Source organism: Doryrhamphus excisus, linkage group LG20 (assembly GCF_037039965.1).
Source record: "Doryrhamphus excisus strain RoL-2023G ecotype Guam linkage group LG20, RoL_Dexc_Guam_v1.1, whole genome shotgun sequence".
Lineage (NCBI taxonomy): Eukaryota > Metazoa > Chordata > Actinopteri > Syngnathiformes > Syngnathidae > Doryrhamphus > Doryrhamphus excisus.
Window position 1 is genome coordinate 4,870,189 of NC_136376.1, and position 19,380 is coordinate 4,889,568.

The following is a 19,380-nucleotide window of genomic DNA, read 5'->3' on the forward strand; positions in this document are numbered from 1 at the left end:
GCTTTTTCTCTTTACGTATAAAAATAGCCTGCATATCTACAAAAAATGTTAAGTGTATCTTTTTGATTTTTCAGTATGCAAATTATTACAATAATTCCCATTTTTCCCGTTTTTATTTTCCAGATATTTTAACTATTAGTGCGTAGTTTTGTTGTGTTTCTGTATGTATAAGAGCATCACATTGTGTTTATTATACTTTGCTTGTCTTAATGAGCTGCATGAGGGGGTCCAGAGTTTACGGGACTTCCTCCAGTGGTATTTGTGCAAAGAGAGAGAAAATTAATCTCTAAACCATTCTCACCACATTCCACAGGTTTCAGTGCGCCTGCGTGTGGCTGAGATAAAGAAAAAGGGAGAGAACTCTGCCCTCCTCCCTTCGCACGTTTAAAGAAGAAGCAACACTGGTGCTTTCAGAGGCTGCAGGTAAGACAACATGGAGCTGCAAAAGGGCACCCTGAATCCGGCCTTCCAGGATGTGGACGATGACAAGCAGATATCGGACAACAGCATCACGGTCGAGCCAGAAGAAAAGGTGACGACGGAGCTCCCCGGGGAGAGCTTGGAACCGATGGAGGAGTACACCCAGATCAAGCCGTACGCGGGCATGCCCAAGGAGGTGCTGTTGCTCTACTCCTCCCAGGCCCGCTACAGAGTCCCGAGAGAGATCCTGTTCTGGCTGACGGTGGCCTGCACACTGGTGCTGTTGGCTCTCACCATCACCGTGGTGGCGCTGTCCCCACGCTGCCTCAGCTGGTGGCAGGTGTCCCCCGTTTACCAGGTCTACACACGCTCCTTCAAGGACTCGGATGGTGACGGGGTTGGAGACCTCAAAGGTGGGCAAGCTTCATAATTTGCTACACTAATAGTCACGGCGGTCGAGTGGTTAGCATGCAGACCAGGGTTCAATTCCACTCTCGGCCATATCTGTATGAAGTTTGCATGTTCTTCCCGTGCATGCGTGGTACTCCGGTTTCCTCCCACATTCCAAAAACATGCTAGGTTAATTAGCGACTCCAAATTGTCCATAGGTATGAATGTGAGTGTGAATGGTTGTTTGCCTATATGTGCCCTGTGATTGGCTGGCCACCAGTCCAGGGTGCACCCCGCCTCTTGCCCGAAGACAGCTGGGATAGGCTCCAGCATTCTCGCACCCCTCATGAGGATAAGCGGTAGAAAATTAAGGAATTTTGGGATTTTTCCAAGTACTAATTGACAAAGAAAGCAGAAACAAACAACAATTTTCCCAATAATTCTCCAACTTATCCTTACAACTTATCAACTTACAAGGGTCGCGGGCGTGCTGGAGCCTATCCCATCTGTCTTCGGCCCCCATTGGTTGAAGCAAAACAAATTTAGCTAGCCAAAACAGGAAGACATACATGACAAACTAGAAAATATGCAGTAATTTTGCATTTATCCCTAAACAATGGCTAAAATATTGAAAGACAAGTTATATGTAGTATTTTTTTCAGATTGCACTGATGGGACTTCACACTGCATGTAGTCCGACATGATGAAATTGAAAAAAAAATTCTCCTCTCATTCCGTGTGGAAGTGGTACATTTTTGCTTTTATCATGGTTGACTAAGGAAACAATTAACTGCGATAAATGAGGGATGGACTCTTATTATTGTAAGAACACTTCATCAAATGTATATTTTATTTTTATAATAATTGAATAAGAAAACACAATATGAGAAAACCTTGCTAATTACCTTAAATCAGGTAATTGTTGTTAACAGTTGTGTAGATGCTCATGGTGTGTTGTTTGTGTGTGTGTGTGTGTGTGTGTGTGTGTGGCTGGCAGGCATTCAGGAGAAGCTGGGCCATTTTGAGTACCTGAACATCAAGTCTGTATGCGTCGCCCCCTTCTACCGCTCCCCCATGACGGACTTCGGTTACGACGTGGAAGATTTCCGCGCCATCGACCCTCTTTTCGGGACCATGCGGGACTTTGAGGACCTTTTGGCTGAGATGCATAAATTAGGTGAGGCCCTCGGCATTGGTCTTTTGGAAATGAAGGCGACGTCTCCCATGTTTTTTTTTTATTTTTATTTATTTTTTTAAACCAGGTTTGAAGCTGATTATGGACTTCATCCCCAATCACACCAGCGACAAACACCGCTGGTTTAACCTGAGTCGCACCAGAGATCCTCACTATGAGGACTACTACATCTGGACTGACTGCAATGCAACAGGACCAAAGCCCAACAACTGGGTGGGTTCAACTCCCTCTTAGAAAAATACTTTGAAGGTTAAACCTCTCTTTGTGTCCCACGTTTCAGGTAAGCGTATTTGGGAACTCATCATGGACGTACGACGAAGTTCGAGGACAGTGTTACCTGCACCAGTTCCTTCAGGAGCAACCTGACCTGAACTTGAGAAACCCTCATGTCCGCCAAGAGATGCTAGTAAGATAACACGCTCTTCTTTATGCTGACTGGAGGAAACCAGCCCTGAAGTTTGCCTGCCAGGAAGCTTTTCTAATCAGAAAATCTTCTATTTAGATTTAAACGGATAACAACTGATATCTAAGATACTATATTATACTATAAAATACTATAAGGACGATAGCACCACTCCCTAAACTTATTTTATGGCACAAAAATACGAGCGTGTGATGATAACAGAGACATCCACAATGCATTGCAACCTGCTTGACAGTATTACACAATAACTTCAAACTGCTGTCATATGCAGCTCAAAGTGCAAGTCAGCAAATTGCACCCAAATTGTCCATCCTGTGTTGACTTCTTTTTTCATGTCTTGTTTTAGACTTTCTAAAAGCAAGCTCTTTGATTTCAGGATATCATCAGTTTCTGGCTGGAGAAAGGGGTGGACGGCTTCCGAATTGGTGCAGTCCAGCGTCTGCTGGAAGCCACACACCTGAGGGATGAACCACAGGTTGATCCAAACGGACCTCCTGTAAGTTGACATGATGGCTGACACATGACTGGGACTGCAAACATATCTGTAACAGATGTAACGAAGATAGGAATACTCGGGTTCGAGTGACACGGCTAAGGAATTAAACAATGCAATAGATCTTAGCTATTTGTGGGTGGGGGGGGGCTGCACGGTGTTCAAGTGGTTAGCGCGCAGACCTCACAGCGAGGAGATCGGTACTCCGGTTTCCTCCCACATTCCAAAAAACATGCTAGGTTAATCGGGTACTCCAAATTGTCCATAGGTATGAATGTGAGTGTGAATGGTTGTTTGTCTATATGTGCCCTGTGATTGGCTGGCCACCAGTCCAGGGTGTACCCCGCCTCTCGCCCGAAGACAGCTGGGATAAGCGGTAGAAAATGAATGAATGAATGAGTATCAATACAACTCTCTGGCCGAGTGGCTAACGCACAGGCCACACAGCTAGGAGACCCGAGTTCAATTCCACCCTCAGCCATTTCTGTGTGGAGTTTGCATGTTCTCCCCGTGCATGCGTTTCCTCCCACCTTCAAAAAACATGCTATGTGATTTGTCTATATGTGCCCTGTGATTGGCTGGCGACCAATCCTCTTGCCTGAAGACAGCTGGGATAGGCTCCAGCACCCCCCACGACCCTCGTGAGGATAAGCGGTAGAAAATGAATGTATTTGTAGGGGTTACCTTCAAAGACCCCCCAAAAACTATGAATAATGGATACACCCTTAATAATACCTATGTTTGAAACTAAGCTAAGCTACACTAATTTAAATTAATTTAGGTATAAGGTCCGACTATACAGAACTTTTTAGGAACCGGGGACCACTTGTACTGATTTTGATCCAGACAGCGTTTTTCCACATTTGTAATAAATAGCAGGGTGCAGTGGATTTCCATTCATTCATTCATTTTCTACCGCTTATCCTCACGAGGGTCGCAGGGGGTGCTGGAGCCTATCCCAGCTGTCTTCGGCTGTGATTGGTCGCCAGCCAATCACAGGACACATATAGACAAACAACCATTCACACTCACATTCATACCTATGGACAAGTCACCAATTAACCTAGCATGTTTTTGGAATGTGGGAGGAAACCCACGCATGCATGGGGAGAACATGCAAAACTCCACACCAGAGATACCTGAGGGTGGAATCGAACTCGGGTCTCCTATGTGTGAGACCTTCATGCTAACCACTAATCCACCGCGCAGCCGCAGTGGATTTCCAAAACCACTGCAAATTGAAGAGCGGTGCGGCTATTCTGTTGCATAATCCTGAAGATGATTTTGTTGACTTGCATAACGCCTCATGTCAGAGTCCGCGTTTTAATGAGCAGAGGGATAAAACCAGCCGCGTGGGACGGAGCTGCTTTCGGAGCAAAGGGAGTGGGAGAGTTCATGCACACGCTGCTGTGCTGTTATTCAATGATTGCTCCTTTTTTTTCCTCTGTGAAATAGGCAGACACACGTTCACGCAGAATAATGACACGTAAGGGGAGATTAGAGGGCTATTTCGGTAGGTTAACTCAGCACTGCAACACTGTTTGTACCACAGGATGTCACCCGCTATTGGTGGACAAGCTGTACTTGACTCAAGCATGGGGACTCAGTTAGACACCATGACAGTTGGTGCTTCACCATGGTGTGCATTTCTATTCACACCGAAACAGTTTACTGGGATTTTTATTAGGACTAGTTGTTACATATCCATAATGTATCTCAGCACGCTAATTGTCATGTGGGTGGGAGGGGGGGGGGGGGGGGGGGGTGGCCAAAATCCAGCCAATCTGTTATTATAGCAGCACATTGTGGAGTCCTAAAGTAGTAACCATAACTCAATGTGAGACAATACTCATATTTGGGGGTCTACAGCAGGGGTGTCCAAAGTGCGGTCCGGGGAAAAAATGTTATTTCCCCAGAAAACTTAGAAAAAACAAGTGTGACCAGTGTGTACCCTGCCTCTTGCCCAAAGTCAGCTAGGATAGGCTCCAGCATACCCCCCCCCACGATCCAAATGAGGATAAACAGCAGAGAAAGTGAATGGATGGGTGATTGTATATAAGTGGAACTAATGTTTTGGCCGGGCTGCACGGTGGGTTAGTGGTTAGCGTGCAGGCCTCACAGCTAGGAGACCCGAGTTCAATTCCACCCTCAACCATCCCTGTGTGGATTTCCTCCCACATTCCAAAAACATGCTAGGTTAATTGGCGACTCCAAATTGTCCATAGGTATGAATCTGAGTGTGAATGGTTGTTTGTCTATATGTGCCCTGTGATTGGCTGGCCACCAGTCCAGGGTGTACCCTGACTCTCGCCCGGAGACAGCCGGGATAGGCTCCAGCACCCCCGCGACCCTTGTGAGGATAATCGGTAGAAAATGAATGAATGAATGAATGAGTATCAATAAAACTCTCTGACTGAGTGGTTAACGCACAGGCCTCACAGCTAGAAGACCCGAGTTCAATTCCATCCTCGGCCATTTCGGTGTGGAGTTTGCATGTTCTCCCCGTGCATGCGTGGGTTTTCTCCGGGTACTCCGGTTTCCTCCCACATTCCAAAAACATGCTAGGTTAACTGGCGACTCCAAATTGTCCATAGGTATGAATGTGAGTGTGAATGGTTGTTTGTCTATATCTGCCCTGTGATTGGCTGGCCACCAGTCCAGGGTGTACCCCGCCTCTCGCCCAAAGACAGCTGGGATAGGCTCCAGCACCCCCGCAACCCTGGAGATGAGGATAAGCAGTAGAAAATGAAGGAAATGACCAACACAATAGAGGCATACTGTTTACTCTTACTTTTGGTTCACGACCGACTCCAGGAGTCCATGACCTCCGAGTGGGACCTCCACCATGACTACACCACCACACAGCTGGGCCTGCATGACCTGCTGAGGGCGTGGAGGGCTCACATGGAGGTCTACAGCCGTGAGCCTGGCAGATACCGGTACTGTAAGACTTCATTTTGTTTTCTTCTGGACCTTGGTTGAAGTTGTTGCATCGGTGCTCCAGGTTGATGGTGACAGAGTCCTACGATGACCAGGAGGTGGACAAGACCATGATGTACTACGGGACGCCTCTAGTGAAAGAGAGCGACTTTCCCTTTAACTTCTACCTCATGGATCTGCCTCGCAACGGCAGCGGCTTGTGGCTCAAACATCTGGTCCACCTCTGGATGGGAAACATGCCGTCAGGGAAATGGCCCAACTGGCTGGTCGGTTACCGCATTCACCGCCTGTCTGCCATGTTGTTCATCGTTACAACGTAGTCATTCTTCTCCTCCTCTGATCAGGTAGGGAACCACGACAAGCCTCGCATTGCCTCCGCTGCAGGTCAGCGCTACATTGGGGTCATCAACATGCTCCTGCTGACTCTCCCCGGCACGCCGTCCACCTACTATGGCGAGGAGATCGGCATGGAGAACATCAACATGACAAAAAGTCAGATTCAGGACCCTGCAGGCAGATACAATGCGGTAGTAGTGCACATATCATTGATGTAAATCAGGGCTGTCAAATTATTTAGATTAATCACGGTTTTCAAATTAATTCATCATGTTTAATCACCATTTGGGCGGCACGGCGGGCGAGTGGTTAGCGCACAGACCTCACAGCCAGGAGACAAGGGTTCAATTCCACCCTCGGCCATCTCTGTGTGGAGTTTGCATGTTCTCCCCGTGCATGCGTGGGTTTTCTCCGGGTACTCCGGTTTCCTCCCACATTCCAAAAACATGCTAGGTTAATTGGTGACTCCAAATTGTCCATAGGTATGAATGTGAGTGTGAATGGTTGTTTGTCTATATGTGCCCTGTGATTGGCTGGGTGCACCCTGCCTCTCGCCCGAAGACAGCTGGCATAGGCTCCAGCATTCTCGCACCCCTCATGAGGATAAGCGGTAGAAAATGAATGAATGAATTTTGGGATTTTTCAGAGTACTCATTGACAAAGAAAGCAAAAACAAACAATTTTCCCAATAATACTACAATACAATACAAGCAAAAATGCTTCCGGAACATTCATTAATTAATTCTTTTTCTACAACTTATCCTCACGAGGGTCGCAGGCGTGCTGGAGCCTATCCCATCTGTCTTCGGCCCCCCATTGGTTGAAGCAAAACAAATAAAAGCCACGCCCACTAGCTAGCCAAAACAGGAAGACAGACATGACAAACTAGAAAATATGCATATGTAATTTTGCATTTATCTCTCGCTACACCACCAAAAAAAACAATGGCTAAAATATTGAAAGACAGGTCATATGTTATATAGTATTTTTTACATTAAGCGTCATTAAAATTGCACTGCATGTAGTCCGACATGATGAAATTGGAAAAAAAACTTCTCTCATTCCGTGTGGAAGTGGTACATTTTTGCTGTTATCATGGTTGACTAAGGAAACAATTAACTGCAATAAATAAGGGATGGACTCTTATTATTGTAAGAACACTTCATCAAATGTATATTTTATTTTTATAATAATTGAATAAGAAAACACACAGTATGTGCCCTGGCCACCAGTCCAGGGTGTTTTCCCCCGCCTCTCACCCGAAGACAGCTGGGATAGGCTCCAGCACCCCAGCGACCCTCGTGAGCAAAAAGCGGTTAGAAAATGAATGAATGAATATTATATGTAAATATCACTGCTGCCAACAGCAACACAATGACAGCCATATGGTTACACTGAAAGGCATACATCTCCTGTATTGGATCTCATTATTATTATGATTATGCAGGTGTACCTAATAAAACGTACATGAAATTGTTGCAGAGTGCCAGTAGAGATCCTCAGCGTTCTCCGATGCAGTGGAGTTCTGCCGCCAACGCGGGCTTCAACAACAAAACCAACGTGACGTGGTTGCCCGTGCATCCCGACTACAGTAGCGTCAACGTGGAGGTAAACGCAACACACCTTTTTATTCCAAACCGTGCATTCAATTGTTTTTTCACACGTCCTCATTCAGGTCCAGAAACAAGACCAAGGTTCGGTCCTGTCTCAGTACCGCCGCCTCAGCACGTTGCGTCAGCTGGAGCTACCTCTTCAACGAGGCTGGTTCTGCTACGTCCACGCAGATGACAACGTCTTCTCCTACATACGAGAACTGGACGGGCTGGACCGTGCCTTCCTCCTTGTGCTCAATTTCGGCCAAGAGTCCGCCGCCACGGATCTCTCCTCTGTCGCCGAGCTGCCCGAGCGGCTGAATGTTCTGATGAGCACCGACCGAGCCAACGACGGCAAAGTGATGCGTAAATCTCAGATTCTGACACAGCCTGGAGAGGGACTGATGATTCGGTTCTCCGCCCACAATCGATTTAACACTAACCATCCTGGACAGTGTTACATCTCTGAGAAAGCCTGTTATTTAAGTGTGGTGGACATTCTCTATACCTGCTAACATGAAGGTATCTTTCCATCCATCTTCTAATGGATCCCATGACGTTGTTCCGTGTCTAATTCAATAAGAACGCATTACTGCATCCCCGTCTTGTCCTTGGGTTCTTCTCACTCAGTTTTATCTCTTTCTCCGGCGTCTAGAAGATCGAGGAGGATCCAGGCGCAGCTCCTTGTAGAGAAACGCTAGCTTGAGGGCTTCCTGTGTTGGGGGAGAACAGACATTTACAGTATCTGAGACGAGTGAGTAAATGCCTCATTTTATAGCATCTTGTCAAGGGCCAACACTATAGAACAGGGGTCTCAAACTCAATTTACTTTGCTTTGGTTCCAAAGAAAAGCTCTGATAAAACTGTTCTCAAATATCTTACTTTTTATTTTTCTACGCAAAATAAGATGACAAATAAATAAACAAATCAACAATAAAGAAAATCAATCAATCAGTAATAAATAAATATAATAATATAAAACGGCAAATAATAAAAACTTAAGAAACCACATATAGTTGGTGGGTAGACAAATTATTTTTTTCAGATTAAAATGAACAAAGCATTATTAGAGCCCTGTAGACATGACAAAACACGACTATAGTCACATTTATACTCTTTTTATTTACAACATATTGCGCAACTGCAGGGTCTTGAGACACATGCTAACTCGCAAACTAGAGAGCTAGCGACCTAAACGGTAGCCTTCAAGTTATTTCCTTTAAACTTAAATAGCCAAAAACTTACCACTTCCACACGGATAGGGAGGATAACTATTAACAGTTATCTAACCTTTAACATGAACATTAATCAAACGTAATAATTTTTTCTGGGTACATGATACCATACGGCATCCATATCAAACTTGCGCGGGCCGCACTAACATTAAACTTTCATATCAAGGCGGGGGCCTCAAACTAGTGTCCTGCGGGCCACATTTGGCCCGCATGCTTGAGACCCCTGCTATAGAAAGTACATTTGGGAGTAGTCCTTGTACAGCTTGTTTACTCTCCACTGAAAATGAGGCAACACACAGCCATTATTGCCCCCCCTCCCACCTCACAGCTAGAAGACCAGGGTTCAATTCCACCCTCGGCCATCTCTGTGTGGAGTTTGCATGTTCTCCCCGTGCATGCGTGGGTTTTCTCCGGGTACTCCGGTTTCCTCCCACATTCCAAAAACATGCTAGGTTAATTGGCGACTCCAAATTGTCCATAGGTATGAATGTGAGTGTGAATGGTTGTTTGTCTATATGTGCCCTGTGATTGGCTGGCCAACCAGTCCAGGGCGTACCCCACCTCTCACCCGAAGACAGCTGGGATAGGCTCCAGCAGGAAAAAGCAGTAGAAATGAACTTCACGGTTGGGTCTGGAACCAATTAAACATGATAAACGATGGATTACTGTAACGATCTGTTGGGTTCACACTTTTTTCCCCCCTGCAGCTTAGTACACTTTTGCTAACTTCCACATCCTGGACTCCACTTGGATTACTTGTATATTAAAGGAAATGCATAGTTTTTGGGAGGATATATTGTTTTTTACCTCCTCCAGCATCGTCTCCCAGTCATCTTCCAGGTGATTTTCTCCGTACTTGACATTCACAACAATGTTTGGTTCAGGTTCTGTAAAAAAAACAAAAAAAACCCAATACTATTCAGCCCTATTCCTCCTCACTGGATGTCCACTCCCTGTCCATCTCACCCCCCCCTGGCCGGGGGCCTCGTTAATTCATCTTATCGTCCCCGCCCCTCCACCTTCCCTCATTTTAGCTGTTTCACAAGCGCGGTCTTGACCTTGACAGCTCCCCAGTTTGTGGCGTCTAATCTCCCGCTCTGATACGCTATCTCTTTACCATGCTAATGGGCCTTGAACTGCCTGCCTCTGTGTGCCATCAGCACTTTATCAAATAGACTCCAGAGCGCCGAGAGAGTCCGATTAGGCGTGTGCTCACCACAGAACCCCCCCCCCCATCCATCCATCCATCCATCTCTCACACCGCTGAGGGCGTATGAACAACAGCAGCCGGGTGGGTACCGCTCATGTGATGAGTCCCGATTAGAAACGAGAGGGTGAAAGAGCCTGTCTATGGGGAAAAGAGTGCAATTAGCGTGCACACACACACACACACACACACACACACATATATACACACACACACACTGTACAGCAAGGTGACCTGTGATATACGTTGAACTTTAAATTACTATTACTTCGGGTGTGCTGACATGCACTGAAAGGAGCCATTAAAGCGTCTCACTCCAGCCTGAATCCTTCAGCGTCGTCACAACGCCGGCCCTTCTGACAGCATCTTGATTGATTTATAGCACTTTGACGAGGGGGGGGCCTGACGTGTGGCTTGCAATTCCCTACCAAAACAACTCTTTAGTAGTCTCTACTAAACAATAACGACCGCGATATCCAAATCGTTGTCGGAGCATAATTCAATACACAATGCATGCTATTGTATTGTACACAATGGTAAAGGGAAACTGCAGCAATACGTTACGTTGGTGTTGTGTGTAAATGTACAGTACCTAATTTGGCTGCCATGTTGAAGTGCACTTGCACGGCCTCTTTCAGCTTCTCACTGTATTTCAGTACTCCGGACAGAGGCGCCCTGCTGTCGCTGCTGTAGGCGGTCAGTAGCATGGACGGGTAACGCTAGCACACACACAAAAGAAGGTGTCCTCATGTGAAATTACTACAATAACACTAAATTACCCACCCGGCTATCTATGTGTGGAGTTTGCATGTTCTCCCCGTGCATGCGTGGGTTTTCTCCCACATTCCAAAAACATGCTAGGTTAATTGGTGACTCCAAATTGTCCATAGGTATGAATGTGAGTGTGAATGGTTGTTTGTCTATATGTGCCCTGTGATTGGCTGGCCACCAGTCCAGGGTGTACCCCGCCTCTCGCCTTAAGACAGCTGGGATAGGCTCCAGCACCCCCCGTGACCCTCATGAGGAAAAAGCGGTAGAAAATGAATGAATGAACACTAAATGACACAAAAAGTAAGACATGACAACACAATTCCCTCATTTCAACTACTATTAGTAGTAAAACTCTCAACACTTATGTTGTGTACTGGACAAATGGCAGTGATGGTGAGTCCAAATGATGACAGAAATTAGGTGGTTTTGTTTCTAACTAAAGAGTAATGTTACAAACGAGGCATTCAGGGGGCTGCAAAGAGTCAGTCTTCCTTCTAATTGAACAGTAATGCCATCAAACGGACATTAGGGGGCAGTGATGAGGCTTTTTCTGTTTCTACAGAAGAGTAACGTTACCATTCATTCATTCATTCATTTTCTCCCGCTGTTTCCTCACGAGGGTCGCGGGGGGTGTTGGAGCCTATCCCAGCTGTCTTCAGGCGAGAGGCGGGGTACACCCTGGACTGATGGCCAGCCAATCACAGGGCACATATAGACAAACAACCATTCACACTCACATTCATACCTATGGACAATTTGGAGTCGCTAATTAACCTAGCATGTTTTTGGAATGTGGGAGGAAACTGGAGAAAACCCACGCATGCACGGTGAGGTCTGCGTGCTAACCAATCGGCCGCCCGTAATATTAAGTATTGAATGCTATTGTAATGAATTGGACACTAGGGGGCGATACTGAGTGTGTTTCTCTACCTGAGGCCTAATGTTGTGAACTGGACAGTACGAGGCAATGGCGGGTCCGTGTTTTGGGTTTCCGATTGGATCCCCCCATTCGTCCCTGTCCTCCACAGTGAGAGGCATCTCGGTGTCGTTCATTGTTTGCAGCACGTCCAGGAAAGGACTCTAAAAATGTTGATAATTTACCATATTTATCGAAGTAATTGAAATAGAATATACACACACGATGCATCACAGCACCTGCAGTACGGCAGCCTGCATCATGTCTGGCCGTCTGTTGCACAGCGCCCCGACTGGCACAGCTCCGGCACTGCAGGCTGCGAGGGCGGTCCGCGAGGGGCTGGAGACTCCTGAGGAGAAGAGGTGATGGAGGCAGGCTTCAAGGTCCTCTATGCCTTTCGGCTTTCCCTCCACGCGAGCTTGTCTTTGCCAGGACAGTCCACGCTCTCCTCCCCCTCTAGTAACACAATCATGATTATAACACGCCTGTCTTGGGATCGTGGTGGGTATTACCGGATGTGACAGTAGGCTAGAGCCCAGCCCTTCTCCAGGAGAAGCCTTTTCTCCACACAGAAGTCCATGTTCACATCTCGGCCATAAGCTCCGTAGACGTGCACCAGCAGAGGCGTCTCTTTGGAACACTCCACTCCATGCAACAGTGTCAACGGCACCCAAGTACCATCCTACACAAGTCATCATTATTTAAAACTCAACTAGTTGCATTCACCGCTGATAGATTTGTTCCTACTTTGCTGCAGGCCTTCAAGCGTGTGGTGGTGATAGAACTATCCTGGTTCTTTGGAGCGCTTGATAAAAGGATCCCTTCCTTTGGGTAAAGGCAGTAGAGCACAGGGGGGTGGGCTGGAGAGGAGATGAAGAACTCTAACACACCTCCTTGGTCTGCAAGGCTCGGACGCTTGCTTTCAACAGTGCAGGCCCAGGAGGGGAGCTTCAAGCATGAACAAAATGTTAAGTGACACACTTGCGCTGTAAATGAGCATACATATAAAACATATATAACATATATAACATATATACACTGACCTGCAAAGTGTATGCTTGCCTCGGTTGGGTGAGTGGGATCACTATCAGCTCTAACTCATTGGATGATGTCTTAGCAACGAGTACACAGTAGTCTTGCACTACGTCCATGTCTTTCAGCACGGTGCCGGCACTGGGGGTGAACACATTCTCCCAGGACATCATGGATGGCTCGGAGAGGGGGGCCTTTACCACCTCAATGAGGAAAGCATAGGCTTCCTAAATCATACATCTTGAGTAACGTCATTGGGATATCATTTATTCACAAAGGGGACACTCGGCCACAGTGGGTGAGTGTTTAGCATGTTGGTTACACAGTCAGGAGATCAGGAAGACCTGGGTTTGAATCTCCGCTTGTGTGGAGTTAGCATGTTGTCACCCACATTCCAAACAAACATGCATGTTAGGTTAATTAGCGACTCTAGATCCCCCCCAACCACCGCGTCATGGCCTGATACTGGTCTGTGGGCAGAGCTGAACTGGTATTAATGGTCTGGTCTTCCCTCATGACAGCCCACACCAATAGACTGAAGCACAGGACGGACATCACATGAAGTTCACACTCGATGTCCTTCCCCTCTTGCTCAAGATTGTCGCCCATGTAGGTGACCCTGTTTTTTAGAAATATGCTACTGTCTCTTTAAGGGTTGGATTAATGCACTGATTATTCACCTGATATTCCTGGCCAGGCCCCGTGTTGGCAAGTATAATCAAGCTCCTCCTCCAGTGCTCCACATGGTACAACAACTCCGCCCGGCGCGGCTCAAGCAGTACGGGTTCTCGACCAGGGTCTGAGACCTCAACCAGCCGCACCTCTGAGCTAGTCCTGCTGTTGCTGTTGATGGTGAGCAGCCGGCGGTCTCTGGATAGAGCCACCTCCACAAACACACTAGGATGGGATAGCATTTAAAAACAAAGATGGTTTAGTTGAAGTATATTTCTTACACTTACTCAGGCTGGGATTCCTCGTAAACGGATTGTATCGTGCTTCCATGAGGGTTCAAGTCCAGACGATAGACTCTGTGGCACTGCAGACCCTCTTGAATTGTGTAGAACAGAACCTCATCGGTGGCCCACTCTTGGAAGACATGCATTATTAGTTGTTGTCATTGCTCTAACTTATCCATGCTGTTTTAATTACAAGCATACCAAAACTGAAGACATCATCCAGTGTGAGCAGAACACTGAAACTCCTTTGTTCAAGCTCCACAACCACGCACCTGAATGACATCATCACATAATGTCATTTAAGACTAAAAGAACAAATGTGTGATTATCTTTGCATCTATGGACCTTAAAGCTTCTTTGTATCGTGTCTTCACTGTGGCAGCAAGATGCTTCTCCAAAGGGGACAGACGGATTCTCTGCACAGTCCACTCTTTAGGTACTGTTTCCTCATCTTGTTCCTCACATGCAGGGATGTGTCCCAGGTGGAAAACCTGCTCCGGCTCTGACTCACCTGCATGCACACAAACATTGATTAAACGCAGCCCATAAATAGTGGCGCAGATCATTTCTTACATGTCTTATCCGTCCTGTAGATGCTGTTTCCTTCAATAAAATAAACATGGTGACGTCCATACACCTGTATGGGGACAAATCATTTGAGTCATCTTTATTATATGTTTTAATTTGCGGAGAAAATAAGACATACCTCTGAGTGGTCAAGAGTGTTCGAGAACCTGCTGTATGTTGCCTTCAGGTGTCTTTTAAAATACACTTGCAAGTCCTTGTACCTCTCAAGACCCGGGCTGAGGTTAGCCACTGATGTGTACTGAAGTGCAAAACCACAATCAGTCAATATGCATGTGCTGGGCATCGTTTATGAGCAAAACATGCCACAGTTAAGAAACGTCTTACCGTTGAGTGACGACGTTGCATCCAGGGGAAATAGTAAAACTTCCTAAAGTGTGCAGGAAATGTAATAAAACGGAGCAAAGCGAGAGCAGACATTTTTTGCATTCAGTATTCATGAGCTAGCTTGGATGATGTTTAAGCTGTTAAAACTGTTGTAAAAAAATGTTTAAACTGATCAAATCACCGCAAAAACAGTACAATATATAGTATATGTTAACATTATAGCTAGGAAGGAAGCATGTGACATGAGCACAGTTCCCGGCAGTCGTACTTCCGAAACAAAGCCGGCTGCTGATGACGTAAAAGAACTACCAGACTTAAAAAATCGAACTCAGAGCTACCAGTATGGCTGCATTGACACTGACAATCGAGTTCGATTGCTGTTTAATCTACTACAAAGCCTCGAGCGCAGACAAGTGTACGGAAGTGGTATGGATCTTAACATGACTCCAGTTTAGCCGAATATGCTATCGTTGTACTTTTCTGACAGTTTTTTATTTATATTTTAATTTAAATGACCGCACACCGCCGCTGTTATTTACTGTGACAATTTAATTGAAGCTACATTAGAAGACAAATGGAGAAAGATTCCGCCGGTACCGAAGAAAAGAACGTCGCAGTGTCGTTCCACAGGCGAAATATGAATGAAGACACGTCCTCTGATGCTAATTCACAAACATCCCATGATGGTGTTACTGCAGATGTCGCCCGAGCAAGATGGACTCTACTTAGACAGGTAATTTTGAGGTTTAATGTATTAATGTCGCCATGCCATGACAAAAAATAGTTAACATGTAGCCATGATGTATGTGTCTGGACCTACAGGTGCGTGGAACATGGTGTCCTCTATTGTTGTTGTCCTATTAGCCTTCTATTCTTTCAACTTTATACCTTCTTTACTTCCCACATTTAAGTCTTATTGTTAGTACTTTGATTCTGTTTATTATCAGGTTATTCACTTATAGGTTATTTGGTTTTTAAGGTGACCCAAGCAAAGACAATGAATTAACCTACTTGTTGTTATTCTTTGCTCGCTATGAAAGGTTTTGCGCCAGAAGCAGGTGGACAATCCAGAAGTCAAACAGGTGTCTGTGCGCAGGTTTGCATCCTTTGACCTTTTCAGCAGGAAAAGACTCCCATCACAGGAACCCTCAGAGGAGCAGTGGGTGGAGTACAGAAGTGTCTACTTTCCAGAGTACAGTGCCTTTCTCAGGTATGCACCAAAAAGGGGGCTCTTTTTATTCATAATAGTCATTCATTCATTCATTTTCGACCGCTTATCCTCACAAGGGTCGCGAGGGTGCTGGAGCCTATCCCAGCTGTCTTCCGACGAGAGGCGGGGTACACCCTGGACTGGGCACCAGCCAATCACAGGGCACATATAGACAAACAACCATTCACACTCACATTCATACCTCATGGACAATTTGGAGTCGCCAATTAACCTAGCATGTTTTTGGAATGTGGGAGGAAACCGGAGTACCCGGAGAAAACCCACACATGCATGGGTAGAACATGCAAACTCCACACAGAGTGGTGGAATTGAACCGAGGTCTGCAAGCTAACCACCGTGCAGGCTTCATATAATCAAAACAAATGATAAATCCTTCATTATTTGTGTCTTTCAGGGACAACATGGGTCCTCTACGAGTTAACGAAGTGCTCACCAGCTTTGACAACACCGGGAATGTCTGTAAGTCCACTTTGACTCCACTCTCTCTCTCTCTCACACACACACACACACACACACACACACACACACACACACACACAGACAAGTTGGAGTGAGCCTCATGCTGTGTGCTGTTAGCAAATGATTGACGCTTTGATGGCGGACGCATTGATTCCATCTGGCTCAATGGGTTTTGTTGCATGGTGTATCATGGTTCTACCTTCAAACGTCCTTCAGAGGGAAGTGGACTACATGTCTTCTTATTGCTTCAGTGTACAGCCATCAGTGTTGGGGAGGGAGAAAGGGGAGAGAATGATGCTTCACTTCAAAGACAAGAGCAGAAATATAATTGTGTTATATATTTTTCTAATGTGTTTTCACCACTGGTTACAGTTAGTTAATACTATTAAGTTATTAGGTTTAAGGCTATATCTTCCAAATGTGAAAATGTCATATACCATAACAAGTTTAGAGAATCAGAATCAGAATCGCCTTTATTGTCGTTGTATTGCATACAACGAAATTTGAGTGCAACTCCACGGTGCATTTTGTAGAAAGTAAAAAATAAGAATAAGGAAAAGGATGAAAGTAAAACAAGGAATAACAATATAAATATGAAAGTGGAAGGTGCTGTTCAAAATAAGTGTAAATATATGTACATCAAAAACAAGAACCTGTAACAGAATGTAGAATTGCAGTCAAAAACAATAGCCTATACAGTAACAAGTATTCAACTAGTATTTATCTACTAGTATTTATCTTTAATAATGATTTAGAGTGCATGAGAAAATGGAACATGTTATGAATGATATTATTAAATACAAGTATCTTCCACAACATTACATCGTAACACATGACTTTCACGCAGACAGCTGATGAACAGCAACCTACATTTCACACTCATGAAGAGATAGATAAATCTGCTAGTTGTTGATCACACATGAAGAGGTTGCCTACAGCCAGTGGCATTTGTGCCAATGTTTTGATTGGGCTTTAATTGAAGTAATTGGGTAGTTATTTGCTTTTGTAGACCAAACGGAAATTACTTTAAGGGACAAAAAAGGTAGTAGATATGGTCATCCCTTTTTTAAGTGAATTCAATATTAGTAAATGGAATATATATAGATATTTTTACGAATAATAGGCTATATTCAACGATATTAATTGATTTTAAATAACATGAGATTGAGGCACGGTGTTTGAACCAGAATGTAGGGAGGACTGTGTACTGCGTACTATTTAAGATGATAAGAGTGACTGGAAGAAAACCTCGCACTCGCTCAGGGTGAAGGTGTTTGTCACTACTTGAATAAAACCCCACGCTGTGAACGCTCATGAATCGAAACACATATATCAGTTGTTATGTATGAAAGTGTACAACTAGTTGGTTCCTACCTAAATTATGATCATTGGGCTTTTAAAAGTAGATGTTTGAGCTGAAGCGACAGGTTCAATTGTGATCCCTTCCCATTTATCTAGAACCTCCTTCTGTGCCCGACCATGCTTGTAAGCCCTGTGATGGGTCATGTCAAAGATTATAGGTTGGCGTTAACCAGCCAGATGGCGCCACAGGATTCGGGGTCAAAGGTGAAGGCCATGACTACAGGCGTCTTCACTGCACAACAACAACAACTACAACAACGCTAATGTTAGACTGTTTGTATAGATAAAGTCCATTCTGAGACAATAGCATCAAAGACAGACAAGAGTCATCATGGCTTTATCTCCTTTGGAGTCTTACAGTATCTTTCCATGTTTTTTTCCCCAATCCTTCATCCTCTCAGCTTGAGTCATGCTTGGCCAGATGGGTAAGTGAGTTCCTGACTCGGCTGGTGGATTAGCACAGCCGGAGATGAGAGCATCTATTGAGCAGGGGTGGAGAGGAGGGCCGGGGAGAGGGGAGTGGGGGGGACATTGGGTGGGCATGCCAGGGGTGATTCGTCTATTTTTCTACCTTTGCAAGGACACATTGTTAAAGCGCGGATCCATACAGGCTGTCCTCACATTGCTACAGTATAAGATTTCTGCATAGACTAGTGAGTTAAACAGTGTTGCTTGGGACGGACATGAATCAAAAATTGCCATTTGTTGCATTTCTTGATGACCTTATTAAACATAACAGGCTGAACCATTAAGACAATGCATTTTTTGCGTATAAAAAAAAAAAATCACGTCGAAAAAAATATTATGATAAAAGCATTTATAAACATACACACAAGATGTTTTGAGCGTTATGTGTATCTCTATGAGGGGCGGTCGAGTGGCTAGGAGACCTGGGTTCAATCCCACCCTCGGCCATCTCTGTGTGGAGTTTGCATGTTCTCCCTGTGCATGCGTGGGTTTTTTTTCCGGGTACTCTGGTTTCCTCCCACATTCCAATTAATTAATTGGCGACTGCGAGTGTGAGTTTGTCTATATGTGCCCTGTGATTGGCTGGCAACCAGTCCAGGGTGTACCCCGCCTCTCACCCGAAGACAGCTGGGATAGGCTCCAGCACCCCCGTGACCCTCATGAGGAAAAAGCGTTAGAAAATGAATGAATGACAAAAGTATTTATAAACATATACACAAGATGTTTTAAGCAGTATGTGTATCTCTATGAGGGGCGGTCGAGTGGCTAATGCGCTAGGAGACCTGGGTTCAATCCCACCCTCGGCCATCTCTGTGTGGAGTTTGCATGTTCTCCCCGTGCATGCGTGTTTTTTTTCCCCAGGTACTCCGGTTTCCTCTTGCATTCTAATTAATTAACTGGCGACTCCAAATTGTAGGTATGAATGTGAGTGTGAATGGTTGTTTGTCTATATGTGCCCTGTGATTGGCTGGCAACCAGTCCAGGGTGTACCCTGCCTCTCACCCTAAGACAGCTGGGATAGGCTCCAGCACCTCCCGCGAC

At 45.4% G+C, this 19,380-nt stretch overlaps 3 protein-coding genes across 5 annotated transcripts in view; 2 read left to right on the top strand and 1 right to left on the bottom strand.

The window, feature by feature from the left end:
• The first annotated feature begins 158 nt into the window (after positions 1-158).
• slc3a1 (solute carrier family 3 member 1) lies at positions 159-9,048 on the top strand. The gene is made up of 10 exons (XM_058059038.2): positions 159-833; positions 1,808-1,987; positions 2,073-2,218; positions 2,286-2,411; positions 2,806-2,925; positions 5,737-5,861; positions 5,927-6,128; positions 6,207-6,389; positions 7,681-7,806; positions 7,874-9,048. The coding sequence occupies exons 1-10, from the start codon at positions 434-436 to the stop codon at positions 8,303-8,305; spliced, it is 2,040 nt and encodes a 679-aa protein (XP_057915021.2). The 5' UTR covers positions 159-433; the 3' UTR covers positions 8,306-9,048.
• Positions 5,649-15,101, bottom strand: prepl (prolyl endopeptidase like). Of its 3 annotated transcripts, none has more exons than XR_009120429.2 (16): positions 14,820-15,101; positions 14,614-14,733; positions 14,481-14,544; positions 14,253-14,418; positions 14,109-14,179; positions 13,911-14,037; positions 13,632-13,848; positions 12,963-13,154; positions 12,667-12,867; positions 12,432-12,601; positions 12,159-12,375; positions 11,934-12,083; positions 10,825-10,951; positions 9,833-9,912; positions 8,299-8,503; positions 5,649-6,310 (listed from the first exon to the last, which is right to left on the bottom strand). XR_009120429.2 is itself a non-coding variant. In XM_058059037.2 (15 exons), the coding sequence occupies exons 1-15, from the start codon at positions 14,919-14,921 to the stop codon at positions 8,423-8,425; spliced, it is 2,085 nt and encodes a 694-aa protein (XP_057915020.2). In that variant the 5' UTR covers positions 14,922-15,101; the 3' UTR covers positions 7,564-8,422. The 3 variants fall into 3 exon arrangements, 1 of the variants encoding a protein (XP_057915020.2); XR_009120428.2 differs by having other exon boundaries at positions 5,649-6,369; XM_058059037.2 differs by lacking the exon at positions 5,649-6,310 and having other exon boundaries at positions 7,564-8,503.
• A 136-nt stretch (positions 15,102-15,237) lies between these two features.
• camkmt (calmodulin-lysine N-methyltransferase) overlaps positions 15,238-19,380 on the top strand; it is a 101,070-nt gene continuing 96,927 nt past the window's right edge. Inside the window, exons 1-3 of the mRNA XM_058058247.2 lie at positions 15,238-15,552; positions 15,860-16,029; positions 16,445-16,509. Of these exons, the coding sequence (XP_057914230.2) occupies positions 15,394-15,552; positions 15,860-16,029; positions 16,445-16,509 (394 nt within the window). The 5' untranslated portion in view covers positions 15,238-15,393. The remainder of the gene's footprint in view (positions 15,553-15,859; positions 16,030-16,444; positions 16,510-19,380) is intronic.